Here is a 15048-nt window from a genome sequence, read left to right as displayed (position 1 = left end):
TGAGCATAGTTAATGAAGCAGAAGTAGATGTTTATCTGGAATTCTCTTGCTTTTTCAATGATCCAACGGATGTTGGCAATTTGATCTCTGGTTTCTCTGCCTTTTCTGAATCCAGCATGAACATCTGGAAGTTCTTGCTTCATGTACTGTTGAAGCCTAGCATGGAGAATTTTGATCATTACCTTGCTAGCGTGAGATGAGTGCAATTGTGCAGTAGTTTGAACATTCTTTGGCATTGCTTTTCTCTGGAATTGGAATGAAAACTGATCTTTTCCAGTCCTGTGGCCACTGCTGAGTTTTCTAAATTTGCTGGCATATCAAGTGCAGTACTTTCTCAGCATCATCTTTTAGGATTTGAAATAGCTCAGCTGGAATTCCAACATGTCCATTAGCTTTGTTCATAGTGATGCTTCCTAAGGCCCACTTGACTTCACATTCCAGGATGTCTGCCTCTAGGTGAGTGATCTCACCATCGTGGTTATCTGGGTTTAAGATCTTTTTTTGTATAGTTCTTTTGCATATTCTTGCCACCTCTTCTTAATATCTTCTGCTTCTGTTAGGTCCACACCATTTCTGTCCTTCACTGTGCCCATCTTTGCATGTAATGTTCCCTTGCTATCTCTAATTTTCTTGGAGAGATCTGTAGTCTTTCCCATTCTATTGTTTTCCTCCATTCATCACTGAGGAAGGCTTTCTTATCTCTCCTTGCTGTTCTTTGGAACCCTGTATCCAGATAAATATATCTTTCCTTTTCTCCTTTGCCTTTTGCTTCTCTTTTTTTCTGAGCTACCTTTAAGGCTTTCTGAGATAAACATTTTGCCTTTTTGCATTTCTTCTTTTAGGGATGGTTTTGATCACCACCTCCTGTATAATGTTACGAACCTCCATCTGTAGTTCTTCAGGCATAGTTCCTCAAGTATGGGTCATCCATTTTTGTTTCTTTGCATATCTCTAAATTTTTTGCTGAACTTTGGACATTTTAGATAATATATCGGAGCAACTAGATTCTGATTTTGTCTGAGAGCAGTTGATAGACTAAAAGTCTATTTTCCCCACAATATGTGGCCACTGACATCTCCATTTCTCCTGCCCCTCATTCTTCTTTCTAAGACTGGCTTTTTCATACCTTTTTAATGTGGTCTCCAGTGTCACCTTACTGTTTAGCAAAACACTATTCAGACAGTTTACTCAAACATCTCAGTCCAGTAAAGCTTCCACTCTCAGGATGTGTGTATATTTCAATGAGGTTTATGTGTGGAATGAGGAGTGCATTCAAAACCTGGGCCTTTTACAAGCTGGCCTCAGATTTTATTACCACTGGGCGTGTTTGGTCTCATTTCCGCTTATTCTTAGGCTGCACTACCCAGTGAGAAGTGGGTGACTTGGGCCCATTGATATTCTGCTACACTATTCTACAGCCTCCAGTCAACCTGGGATATGGGGTGACCTTATCAAGCCTCCAAGGCTGTCTGACTTCCTAGAACTCTCTATAAAATCCTGCCACTCTGTTGAGTCTGGGCTTGCCACAAATCACCCCTAAATCTCAGACCAGCAGAACCACAGGTCCTTCCTACCTTGCAACTAAGAACATTGTTTTACTCTGTAACACTCCCTTAGCAAGGTTCTCTCTCCAGCAGGGGCAGCACAGCTTCTGCTTTTCAAGGCCTGCCCCGTCCTAGCTGAAATACCACACCTGCAAAGCTGGAGGTGAGGAACAGGGAAAGAAGCGCAGCACCAAGTAAGACCACCACAAACTTGTGTTATTCTCACCCTGAGGAGTTCAATACTTTCCATGAATGAGGTTTCTCAATTTGATTGATTTCCAGAGTGCTAAATTTGTTTTAATTATTTTGTCAAGCTTTATTATTCTTTTGTGAGGAGAGTAATTAAATCTCTCACTCCGTCATGTCAGCCATTCCTTTTTAATAGGGTATATCATGTACTGCTGTAGTACAAAGTTCAACTATACCAATTCCTGGCTATAGCTTTAAGATTATATTTACCTGTGAGATAAAAGAGCAAATTTACTTTTTATTCAATATCACTCAATAGTCTATGCATATATACATGTCTTCAATGCCTATCTTAAACTAGATATGGAGTCAGCTTCCTTTTTTGTTGCTGTTGGGAAAAACTGATTTTGTGCATATGTGTTTGTATGTGGCATGAATAGGAACTGAGAATTTCTCTACATCAATAATGTAATGAAGCAACTAAAAATGTAACACAGTCACAGGCAGCAAACTATGCGAAATAGACTACTGTATCTATTCGGTCCAGATACCACAGTACATGAGGAGTACTGATACATAAAGTATATGAAAATGATGCTAAGAGGTATGGAAACTATCATATGAATATACTTGAGAGAAATGTCAATGTTTATCCTGGAGGAAAATGACATACTGCAAGCCTTTCAAATATTTAAATTATACTTTTTCAATATTGATACAGAGGGCAGAGTCAAAACTTAGGGGTATAATTTTAAGTTCAATATACAAAATAAACTAGTTAACAATTGAAGCTGAAACAACTGAACTGTTTTGGTTCCCTTGCAAAGTGATGAGCTTTTTCACTGAGAATGACTATAATAGACTAGATGAACACTTTCTAAGGAGTGCTGTGTTCTTTTTTATTTTTGATTGGAGGATAATTGCTTTATAATGTGTTGGTTTCTGGAGTACAACAATGTGAATCAACTATAAGTATACAAATTTATTCAGGAGATGGACTAGATGATCTTTCAACTTTAAGTTTCTCTAACTTTATCATACCGTTGTAAAAACCTGTCATCTATAGGTCTAGTTGCTGTAATTCAAAAACAAGAAAGCTGAAATGGGAAAAAAAAATAAAATGAACAAGATAAAATTACATAAATTCAGACTTCATTCTGGAAAGGCAAAAAAGCTCAGTGAGTACATAAGAAATATTCATAAAAATATGAAGGGCACGAATCATGTAAACTCAATTATTCACCAAAAAGTGGAAAGCAACCCTTAAAACTCTGAAAGAGGTAAGTTTATCACAAATACAGGAAGTATCATTATATTCAGGAAATAGTTAAGACAATTTGCTAGGACCAGAGCATGTTACAGACTGGAAACAGAAGTAACTTACCTCTTTCAGTTGATCAGCACTCCCCCATGATGCAGAACGCTGATGTGATCTCTTTTCTGCACCTTCTTCTGCCCAACAACTAGGTGTCTTTAAAAAAAGAAACAAATAAAAAATGAGGAATTTTGTCTGTACTCCTTAATCTCATAGCAACTCAAACATATTATATTAGCACATACCAATTACAGGGTTATACTAAACACTAAAAACCTTAAAAGCTAGGACTTTCATGACCCTGTGAAATGTTTATTATTCTAACTTAGATACAGTCAATCTAAGATGTCTCTGAGTAATGTTACTCAAAACATTTGGTTTTTTACATCAACATTAATAACTTAAAGTTATCAAATTCAAAGAGAACTGTGAAATATACATATTGGTTTTTGTTTTTTAAAGAGAAAAGGCAAGCTAATTATGAAATGGTATTTTTTTTTACATACAACAGAAGTAAAATTAACAGAATGTGTTTAGAAGCAGCGGGCTTACAGATTACCTCTATGTCAAATACCTATTGATAGGCAGTACCATTTTTTGAAAAACATCAAGCATGTTTATATAAAAATGTTATAATAATAGGAGAAGATTAGGCTAAATTGACTATAATATTTGCTGTTGTTTTTACTAAGAATAATTGCTTTACATATTTTTCTGCCACATATCAACATGAATCAGCCATAGGTATACATATGTTGCCTCCCCACCACCTCCCTCCCCATCCCACCCCTCTAGGTTGTTGTTACCACAGCCTCTGTTTGAGTTCCCTGAGTCATACAGCAAATTCCCATTGGCTATCTATTTTATATGGAAATGTAAGTTCCCGTGTTACTCTCTCCATACATTTTGCCTTTTCCCTCCTCCCCAACCCCTGTGTCTGTAAGTCTGTTCTCTATGTCTGCTTCTGCACTGCTGCCCTGTAAATAAATCCATTGGTACCATCTTTCTAGATTCCATATATATGCATTAGTATATGATATTTATCTTTCTCCTTCTGACTTACTGTACTCTGTTATATAGGCTCTAGGTTCATCCACCTCATCAGAACTGACTCAGATGTGCTCCTTTTTACGGCTGAGTAATATTCCATGTGTATATGTACCACAGCTCTTTATCCATTCATCTGTTGATGGACACCTAGGTTGTTTCCACATTCCAGTTATTGTAAATAGTGCTGCAGTGAACACTGGGGTATATGTGTCTTTTTCAATTTTGGTTTCCTCAGGGTATATCCCTAGGAGTGGGATTGCTGGGTCATTGCTTTTATTCCTAGCTTTTTAAGCAATCTCCTAGATTTTCAAGTCTTCCATAGTGACTGTATCAATTTACATTGCCACCAACAGTGCAAGACGGTTCCCTTTTCTCCACACCTTCTCCAACATTTATTGTTTGTAGACTTTTTGATGATGGCCATCCTAACTGGTGTGAGGTGATATCTCATTGTGGTTTTGATGTGCATTTCTCTAAAAATGAGCGATGTTGAGCATCTTTTCATGTGTTTGTTAGCCACCTGTATGTCTTCTTTGGAAAAATGCCTGTTTAGGTCTTTTTCCCATTTTTTAATTGGGTTGTTTGTTTTTCTGGTATTGAGTTGTATGAGCTGCTTGTTTACTCTGGAAATTAATCCTTTGTAAACTGACTATAATTTAAAGCAGTGCATCTTAAAAAACAAAAAGAAACTGAGCTACATGTCAGCAAACAGAATTGCTTTTACCTAAAACCTCATTTTGAGTGAGTTAATCCATAATACACACTTCATCCAAATATACCATAAAACATTAATTGCCACATAGTAAGGTCATTTACTGGTTGTCTTAAAAATAAAAAATAGTAAAACTATCATCTTTAATATATGCAAAGATTTCTGCAACTTAGGGAACATTAAAACCACTATTTTAAGACAGACAAAGGGCAGTGATCATCACACATAAATATAAATATATATGGCTTTTAAATGATTTTTAATATGTATCTAAAATTCATCATTTATATTGAGGCTACATCTGTGACTCTACATAATGCACAACTTCTTATGAGGAAGCCATCAGTTCTATACAATTCAAAATGCTTGTGGACAACTTTTTAAATAATTACCAGCTCTTAAAAGTAATGATACTCCAAAATAAAACCAATAACAACTGAATGCTAGTTGAATAAAAATACATATAAACTGCTTTAAGAGTTCAAATAGTAAAGTGAAACTATTTAGTCATATTATTGAGTAAAAGATTTTATTCAGTTGGCATGTGCAAAGAGGTATTATTAATATATTAAATAAGCTGCTTGCAAACAACTGGTTATTAAAATTTTCTAATCTCAGTGTTAGATAAGAAAAACTACTCTGAAATTAATCCCTAAGTAGTTATATCTTTAACAATTCTAAAATTATTCAATTATGATAGTTTTAGTCAAACTTTTATTTTGAGAATCTATATGCCTTAATACTTTTGCCTTTCTACCAAACATAAGCATTACTCTAACCCAAAGTCAAATGATTAAGGGTCATCTGATTTTGGATCAAATGACTAAGGATCAATGTTTAAAACTCAAAAGTGTATTTGCAGAAAATTAGTCAAATTTCTGATATGTTCCATAATTATTTAACAATAACATTTATAACACTATTTTCATTTTGTAAGCTCTAATTTTTTCAAAGGATATTTATATAAACTATATCTTCAACTTAGAGATAAATCAATAACCAGGAAAATTCTGCAAATGCCTCAATTCTGGCAAGCATGCCAATGGCAAATGAATTTAAATCTGAGGTCTCTCATCTGAGGGTATCTTCTTTCTTCCTATTGTCATTCTTTTCTTAAAACTGAATGCGAAACCCTTTTGATCATTTGGAATGTAGTACTGGTTATACAAAAGAAATACATAAAAACTAACTGTAAAAGAATATTTATGATCCTGAAATCTATCTAGCAAATTACGTAGTTTTTTTTTTTTTTTTAAGTACAAAACCACTGGGAGAATTCTGTCAATCATGTAGCTATAAAATGACATGAATATAAATTACTTAAGTATATTCATCAGTTTCAACTTTTCCAAAAAAGAATTATTTCATTTTAATTGCACATATATACAAATACATTCTAAAGACTGCACTGTCCAAAACAGAAGCTACTAACCACATGTAGTAATTTTAATTAACAAAAATAAAACAAAAAATCCAGTTCCTTGGCCTCACTAGCACATTGTACATGCTTAATAACCACATGTAGCTACTGACTGCCATACAGAACAGCACAGATATAGCACATTTCTACCACTGCAGAAAGTTCTGTCGAGAGCAGTGTTTTAAAAATCATTGATTTTTAACAAGTTATTCAAATCAAACCAAAATCAAAGATGGCTACTTGGTCTTCAAATCTACTTATAATTATGTTTCTGAAGTCACAGAGGATGAGTTAATTTGTATCCAATTTGTTAAGTCTGAGTACATGAGAACTATTTTACCATTTGAATTAGGAAAACAACAACACAAAGTAGCAAAAGTTATTTGCTTTCATGTCAGCAAGAGATTCTTTTCCAACTGGCCTGTTATTCGGTTCATTAATCTAGAGTAGAGTTTTATGAATTGTCCTACTTATGTCCTGGATTTCAGTAAAAAACTTATGACAGAAGAATCCCATGATCAAACAAATTTGGGAAATATTATATACTATATCTGTCTATTCAGTGTAACAATGCAATTAGCATTTCAAAACTCAAATATACAACCACATACCCAAATAACTTTTTTTTAAACCTGCTTTACTCTCTCTTATGGGCTTCCCTTGTAGCTCAGCTAGTAAAGAATCCGCCTGCGATGCAGGAGACCCCTGGGTTCGATTCCTGGGTCGGGAAGATCCACTGGAGAAGGGATAGGCTACCCTCCCCAGCTGGGCTTCCCTGGTGGCTCAGCTGGTAAAGATTCCGCCTGCAATGTGAGAGACCTGAGTTCAATCCCTAGGTTGGGAAGGTCCCTTGGAGAAGGGAATGGCTACCCACTCCAGTATTCTGGTCTGGACAATTCCATGGACTGTATATCCATGGGGTCACAAAGAGTCAGACACAACTGAGTAACTTTCACTTTCACTTACTCTCTCTTACTTATATGATCCTAGAACACTTATACTTACTAACATTTCCAGGCAACCTGGAAAGAAAGAAAAGAAATATAATCCACAGTGAGTGGTATTATATATAACAGCTTGCTTTTCAGCCCACATACTTAAGAGGATTCTTCCTTTCTAGCTGCCTCTACTTAAACTACTAGGGGAGAGAAAATGAACCTTTCATACATTTGAGCAAGACTATTGACAAAAAGGTGGCTGGCCAAAAAAAAAAAAAAAGAAAAAATCCCCTCTACATCAAAAAGGATACCTGTAGGTGGAAGAGGCCATTTTAAAATTTTACCTCTCAGAATCACACAAAGTCCAGCCCTTGAAGCTTTAAGGACACGCTTAGCCGGCCTACTGTCTTGGTTTCCTGTGAGATGAATGCTGCTTCTCCGAGTAAAATAAACAAAAAATAATCCTACTGCACAGGACTGCACATTTGTATTTAAGACTATTTTTAAAGACCAGTTTTAGGCTAATAGACAGACTGAGAGACATTACAGAGATTTTCTATATACCCTTCACCTCCACAAATGCACAGCCATCCCTACAGAGTGGGACATTTGTTACAACTGATGAACCCACACTGACACATCATTATTACCCAGAGTCCATAGTTTACATTTAGAGTTCACTCTTGGTGATGTGCATTCTATGGATTTGGAAAAATGTATAATGACACATATCCATCATTACATTACCATGCTGCTGCTGCTAAGTCGCGTCAGTCGTGTCCGACTCTGTGCGACCCCACAGACGGCAGCCCACCAGGCTCCCCTGTCCCTGGGATTCTCCAGGCAAGAAACTGGAGTGAGCTGCCATTTCCTTCTCCAGTGCATGAAAGCGAAAAGTGAAAGAAGTCACTCAGTAGTGTCCTACTCTTCGCAACCCCAGGGACTGTAGCCTACCAGGCTCTTCCATCCATGGGATTTTCCAGGCAAGAGTACTGGAGTAGGTTGCCATTCCCTTCTCCATACCTACAGAGTTATTTTCACTGCCCTAAAAATTCTCTGTGCTCTATTAATTCCTCCCCCTCTCCAAACCCCTGACAACCATTGATCTTTTTACTCTTTCCACTGTTTTGCCTTTTCCAGAATGTCAGGTAGTTAGAATCATTGCCTTTTCAGAGTTGTTTCTTTCACTTAGTAATATACATTAAAGGTTCCTCCATGCTTTTTCTTTTTTTAAAAAATATTTATTTGGCTGCGTCAGGTCTTAGTTACAACACACAGGATCTTCAATCTTTGTTGCAGCATGTGGGGGTATTTAATTGCGGCGTGCGAACTCTTAGTTGTGGCATGTGGGATCTAGTTCATTCACTCATTCACCTACTGAAGGATATTTTGGTTGCTTCCTAGTTTGGCAATTATGAATAAAGCTGCTGTAAATATCTGTATGCAGGTGTTTGTAAGTTTTCAACTTCTTTGGGTAAATACCAAGGAACATGAATGCTGGTCTGTAAGCTAAGAGTATACTTAAGTTTTGTAAGATACTGCCAAACCGTCTTCCAAAGTGGATGTACCACTCCCTATTTCCACCAGCAACGGATGACAGTTCCTGTTGCTCTGCATTCTGCTCAGCATCTGGTGTTGTCAGAGTACTGGATTTTGACCATTCTAATAGATGTGTGGAGTACCTCATTTTAACTGGCTTTTCCCTAATAACCTATAATGTGGAACACTTTTCATATGCTTGTTCACAGTGTGTACATCTTCCTTAGTGACCTGTCTATTAAGGTCTTTGGCCTATTTTTTAATCAGCTAGTTTGTTTTCTTCTTGTTGAGTTTTATTTATTTATTTTTTTGTAAGCTTTTTTTATTTTTTATTTTTTTAAATTTTAAAATCTTTAATTCTTACATGCGTTCCCAAACATGACCCCCCCTCCCGCCTCCCTCCCCACAACATCTCTCTGGGTCATCCCCATGCACCAGCCCCAAGCATGCTGCACCCTACGTCAGACATGGACTGGCGATTCAATTCTTACATGATAGTATACATGTTAGAATTCCCATTCTCCCAAATCATCCCACCCTCTCCCTCTCCCTCTGAGTCCAAAAGTCCGTTATACACATCTGTGTCTTTTTTCCTGTCTTGCATACAGGGTCGTCATTGCCATCTTCTTAAATTCCATATATACGTGTTAGTATACTGTATTGGTGTTTTTCTTTCTGGCTTACTTCACTCTGTATAATTGGCTCCAGTTTCATCCATCTCATCAGAACTGATTCAAATGAATTCTTTTTAACGGCTGAGTAATACTCCATTGTGTATATGTACCACAGCTTTCTTATCCATTCATCTGCTGATGGACATCTAGGTTGTTTCCATGTCCTGGCTATTATAAACAGTGCTGCGATGAACATTGGGGTACATGTGTCTCTTTCAATTCTGGTTTCCTCGGTGTGTATGCCCAGAAGTGGGATTGCTGGGCCATAAGGTAGTTCTATTTGCAATTTTTTAAGGAGTCTCCACACTGTTCTCCAAAGTGGCTGTACTAGTTTGCATTCCCACCAACAGTGTAGGAGGGTTCCCTTTTCTCCACACCCTCTCCAGCATTTATTGCTTGCAGATTTTTGGATCGCAGCCATTCTGACTGGTGTGAAGTGGTACCTCATTGTGGTTTTGATTTGCATTTCTCTAATAATGAGTGATGTTGAGCATCTTTTCATGTGTTTGTTAGCCATCCGTATGTCTTCTTTGGAGAAATGTCTATTTAGTTCTTTGGCCCATTTTTTGATTGGGTTGTTTATTTTTCTGGAATTGAGCTGCAGGAGTTGCTTGTATATTTTTGAGATTAGTTGTTTGTCAGTTGCTTCATTTGCTATTATTTTCTCCCATTCAGAAGGCTGTCTTTTCACCTTGCTTATATTTTCCTTTGTTGTACAGAAGCTTTTAATTTTAATTAGATCCCATTTGTTTATTTTTGCTTTTATTTCCAGAATTCTGGGAGGTGGATCATAGAGGATCCTGCTGTGATGTATGTCTGAGAGTGTTTTGCCTATGTTCTCCTCTAGGAGTTTTATAGTTTCTGATCTTACATTTAGATCTTTAATCCATTTTGAGTTTATTTTTGTGTACGGTGTTAGAAAGTGATCTAGTTTCATTCTTTTACAAGTGGTTGACCAGTTTTCCCAGCACCACTTGTTAAAGAGATTGTCTTTACTCCATTGTATATTCTTGCCTCCTTTGTCAAAGATAAGGTGTCCATATGTGTGTGGATTTATCTCTGGGCTTTCTATTTTGTTCCATTGATCTATGTGTCTGTCTTTGGGCCAGTACCATACTGTCTTGATGACTGTGGCTTTGTAGTAGAGCCTGAAGTCAGGCAAGTTGATTCCTCCAGTTCCATTCTTCTTTCTCAAGATTGCTTTGGCTATTCGAGGTTTTTTGTATTTCCATACAAATCTTGAAATTATTTGTTCTAGTTCTGTGAAAAATGTGGCTGGTAGCTTGACAGGGATTGCATTGAATTTGTAAATTGCTTTGGGTAGTATACTCATGTTCACTATATTGATTCTTCCGATCCACGAACATGGTATATTTCTCCATCTATTAGTGTTGAGTTTTAAAAGATGTATGCATATTTTGGATAGGGGTCTTTTATTAGGTATGAACAATGGGTACTTGTGCGATTCATATCTATATTCACAGACATCAAGGGTGAATACGCTTTCCTGCTTTATCAACTTCAAAATGGATCAAACTAACTCCTAGCAAAATATTCTCTTTCAATATGCAAGAGCCTAGAGTCAGTTCCAAAAATCTCACCAAAAAAAAAAAAAAAAGAAAAGTGAATCACTTCAGAAAATTCTCTTAATCTTACTTAAAACTTACTTTAAGTCCTATGTAAAACTTTAAAATCTGTATTTTTTGTGTGGTTTAAATTTAGTCTTAAAAATTTACTATAGTTTATAGTGTATTACAGCAATACGATTCCTAACTGCTACTTACTTTTACTTTACTTAAATAGATGATACTTAACATTATGGTACTAATAAACTTGACAAGAAAAGAAATGGAATTACTTGAAAAATCAATGATAATTAATTTAATAATTAAGATTATAATCTGATTTTAAGGTACAGAAAAGTTTTTTAAATAGAAAATGACAAACCCCTCATTATTCATGTCTTTGAGAGATTTGGTTTTCTTTTGACTAATAATTTTTTTTAACTTTTTAAAAACTCTGAAAAGATCATTTTGAAAAGACTATCCTGATAAAGCATTAAAAAATAGAGCACAAAAAGACTGTGACAATAATATTATGCTTTGCTTTCCCAGTAACTGTATATAAGTTTATATATTTTTATAACCAAATATAAACATGAATAGTCTCTTCACTAATTAAGAAGTGTACAAAAGGAAGAGTCTGGCTAAAAACAAGAGCTTTAGGAATTCAGTGAGAGCAGTTACACACTCAAATTTTTTCATCATGCTCCAGCTACATACTAAGTTACCTGCTCATTCTGTTAGATTACAAAAATGTATAAAATCCATGTCTATTTAGGCTTAAAAGTGTTCCACACACAACTGAATAAAAGCCTGTGTAGTAATGGTTTGTGATTTTCTAGATTATTAGCCAGGGATCTTATTCAGAAGAGTTAAGAAGTTATATTTCTGTTTCCAGATCTTAAGGTGATGGAGGTGTTGGTGGTACATCTCTGGATAGCAATTTTTAAAAACAGGAAATACCACAGAAATCAACTATCACATCTATGTTCAGTTCAGTTCAGTCGCTATGTTATACATGATAAAAGTATTTGCCTGATCTGTAAGAAAGGTTAATTTGAATAAAAGCAATCATAAATGTGCCCCAAATCTTAAGAATATTCACAGTAAATGTACTTCTAAAAACTAATCTGAAATGCACAGCAAGAGAAGCAGTGGAAATAAATGTCTATCAACAGAGAAAAGAAAAATTGTGGAACAGTCTTATAATACAAGAAAACACACTAAACAGACTGTAATCCCACTTTAGTAACCAGATACACAAACAGAGAAAAAGACTTTAAAGAGATATTTCAAAATATAAATACGTAAGAATTCTAGACAATTATAAATTCTTTTTTTCAGCTGAGAAAATTCAAGATTTAAAAAAGAGACTTAAAATAATACTTAATGACGTAAGAAAATGTTATGATTTATTAAATAGGTTATAAAACACTACCTGCAATATCATCTGAACTCTCTATTTTTTGAACTCTATTGTTTAAATGGTAATTTAAATTTTTTAATTTTCTAAATGTAAATAATCAAAATATAAGAGGGTATATACATCAAAATGTTAGAAACAGCTATCTGGATATTAGAATTTTAAGTAGCTTATTTTGAGATTTTAGGTATTTTCCAAATCTTCTGCAGTGACTACTGTTTCAAAATTAGAAGTAGGATTTTAAAAAAATAAGAGAGCTGTGTTATATAGAATTTGTAAGTGTGGATGTATATTCTGAGAAAGTCAAACACAGAATTTATAGAAATTCTAACTTTAGATGCAAACCTCAAATCTATCTTGGAAGACACATTACAAGTTAAATAAAGAGGTTAGTATACATCACCATAAAATATTTCTCACTGCACAGGGGTCCCTCTGACTAATAGGCTGGGGCTCTCTCACAGCTGCAAGTGCCAACACGTAGTTTATCACTGGCTGTGGGAATAGAGTTGGAGACTTTAGAAAAGCCAAAATATTTAAGTGTTTAGAGTAAATGAAAACTGAAGATAACTGAAAAGTCCAACACCCAGAAATATTAGTGGAATGAGAATATGACAGGAAATTATAATTCAGTTTAGATATGTCTTTCATGTTATACTTTAATTATATGGAGGAAAAAATATCTATAAAAATGTTTTCCTGAAAAAGCTAAACACAGAGCTTCCATATGCTCCAGCAATTCCTAGAGAAATGAAAACATATGTAAACACAAAATCTTGTATGCAAATGTTCGAAGCAGTTCACCAACTCGAGAATGTACAAATAAACTGTAGCATGTCCATTCCATGAACATTATTTGGCAATACAAAGGAATGAAGTACTGATAACTGTGCTACTGCATGGATGAAACTTAAACATACTATACTAAATGGTAAACGCCGGAAACCAAAGGCTACAAATTGTATGAGGCTATTGACTGAAGCAACAGAGCATGCACGCATGCACTGATATGCAATGTTCAGAGCATGCACACCAAGAGAGGGAGAAAGGAGAATACTCGGCACTGTGTGTGGCTGAGGGAAGGAAGGCTGGGGCCAGACAGTGAGGGACTGCTAATGGGCACAGTGGTTTTCACTGGATGGAAATGTTCTAAAATTGATTATGGCAATGTTTGCACAACTCTGAATATATTAAGAACCATGAATTGTACACTCTAAATAGATGAACTATATGGCATATAAGTTATATTTCAATAAAAATGGTTATTAAAAATAATTATGTAAGAGGAAATTATAAATCAATCTCATTTTTCAATTTTAAAAAAGCCCAGTATTGCTAAACCTGAAAGTCCCAAGCATTGCTTGTATTTTCTCAAAAATAGTCTTCTCTATCAGACTCTTCTTGCCAAGCTTCAAATCACACTGAGGCACTAGTTATGTCATAGAAAAGGGAAGGAGGAGTACATTAGTATTCTATCCAGTCAGGTTTCTCAAATCATTTCAAGAACATTTAACAAAGAAAATAATGTAACATAAAGTAAACTATATATCAAAAATGCTAATCTCTGACTTCTTACAGAAACAGTTACTAAATAGGCTCCTGACAAACAACCGGTTTCTGCTTTAATCAAAAGGAGACAGTCCTATGAGGAATTAAAATTATAAAGAATATTTTAACTTATTATTTGGTATTTATACTTAATAGTACCTATTGTCTTGAGTTTTATTACTATTATTGTGGATAAATTTAAAGCCAAACTAATTTTCAGTTTTTAGAGAGCATTATTAAAACATTCATTCTTTACTGTTGCGATTTTTTCAGTTGCAATTTGCTTTGGTTGCTGAGTTTCAAAAAACTGATTCCACTTGTAAATAATGAGAGCAATTTTACTTTTTTAAAAGTAGTATTTCCAAACACTTTTAAAAAATATATTTGGCAAACACATCTGACTATAAGTGCCTCATTATTATCCAAGAGATAAATAACTTTTATTGCTTTTAGTATCTTTTAAGAATTGATGCTTTTGAACTGTGGTGTTGGAGAAGACTCCTGAGAGTCCCTTGGACTGCAAGGAGATCCAACCAGTCCATTCTGAAGATCAACCCTGGGATTTCTTTGGAAGGAATGATGCTAAAACTGAAACTCCAGTACTTTGGTCACCTCATGCGAAGAGTTGACTCATTGGAAAAGACTCTGATGCTGGGAGGGATTGGGGGCAGGAGGAGAAGGGGATGACAGAGGATGAGATGGCTGGATGGCATCACTGACTTGATGGACATGAGTCTGAGTGAACTCTGGGAGTTGGTGATGGACAGGGAGGCCTGGTGTGCTGCGATTCATGGGGTCGCAAAGAGTCGGATACGACTGAGCGACTGAACTGAACTGAACTGAATGTTTTTTAATCTCTTATACTTGACAGAAAATCAGCAACATAGGTGACTGACAAGACAGACATCAGAAATACTAATACTGACTAGATACCTGCCAAAAATATTTCCATACCATTCTGAAGTCATAAAAACTAATAGTGCTCAACTGATGATGACATGAATATCATCAATGGAATACGTTAGTAATGAGAAGGGAAGTAGGAGTTTCTGTAGCAATAAAAGTCTACTCTCCCATACTTGTACTTACAAATCTGAAATACCATTTCTTACTTGTAAGACTGCACAGTAGAAA

The 15048-nt window shown here is 35.5% G+C and overlaps 1 protein-coding gene across 2 annotated transcripts in view; it reads right to left on the bottom strand.

Annotated features, from left to right (window-relative positions):
- GLCCI1 (glucocorticoid induced 1) overlaps positions 1 to 15048 on the bottom strand; it is a 111503-nt gene that overhangs the window by 50989 nt on the left and 45466 nt on the right. For both annotated transcript variants that reach the window (XM_069587509.1, XM_069587510.1), the window contains exon 3: positions 3118 to 3204. In XM_069587509.1, the coding sequence (XP_069443610.1) occupies positions 3118 to 3204 (87 nt within the window). The remainder of the gene's footprint in view (positions 1 to 3117; positions 3205 to 15048) is intronic.

Source organism: Ovis canadensis, chromosome 4 (genome assembly GCF_042477335.2).
Source record: "Ovis canadensis isolate MfBH-ARS-UI-01 breed Bighorn chromosome 4, ARS-UI_OviCan_v2, whole genome shotgun sequence".
NCBI lineage: Eukaryota > Metazoa > Chordata > Mammalia > Artiodactyla > Bovidae > Ovis > Ovis canadensis.
Note: the sequence above shows the minus strand (reverse complement) of the source record. Positions and strands in the feature narration are given on the sequence as shown.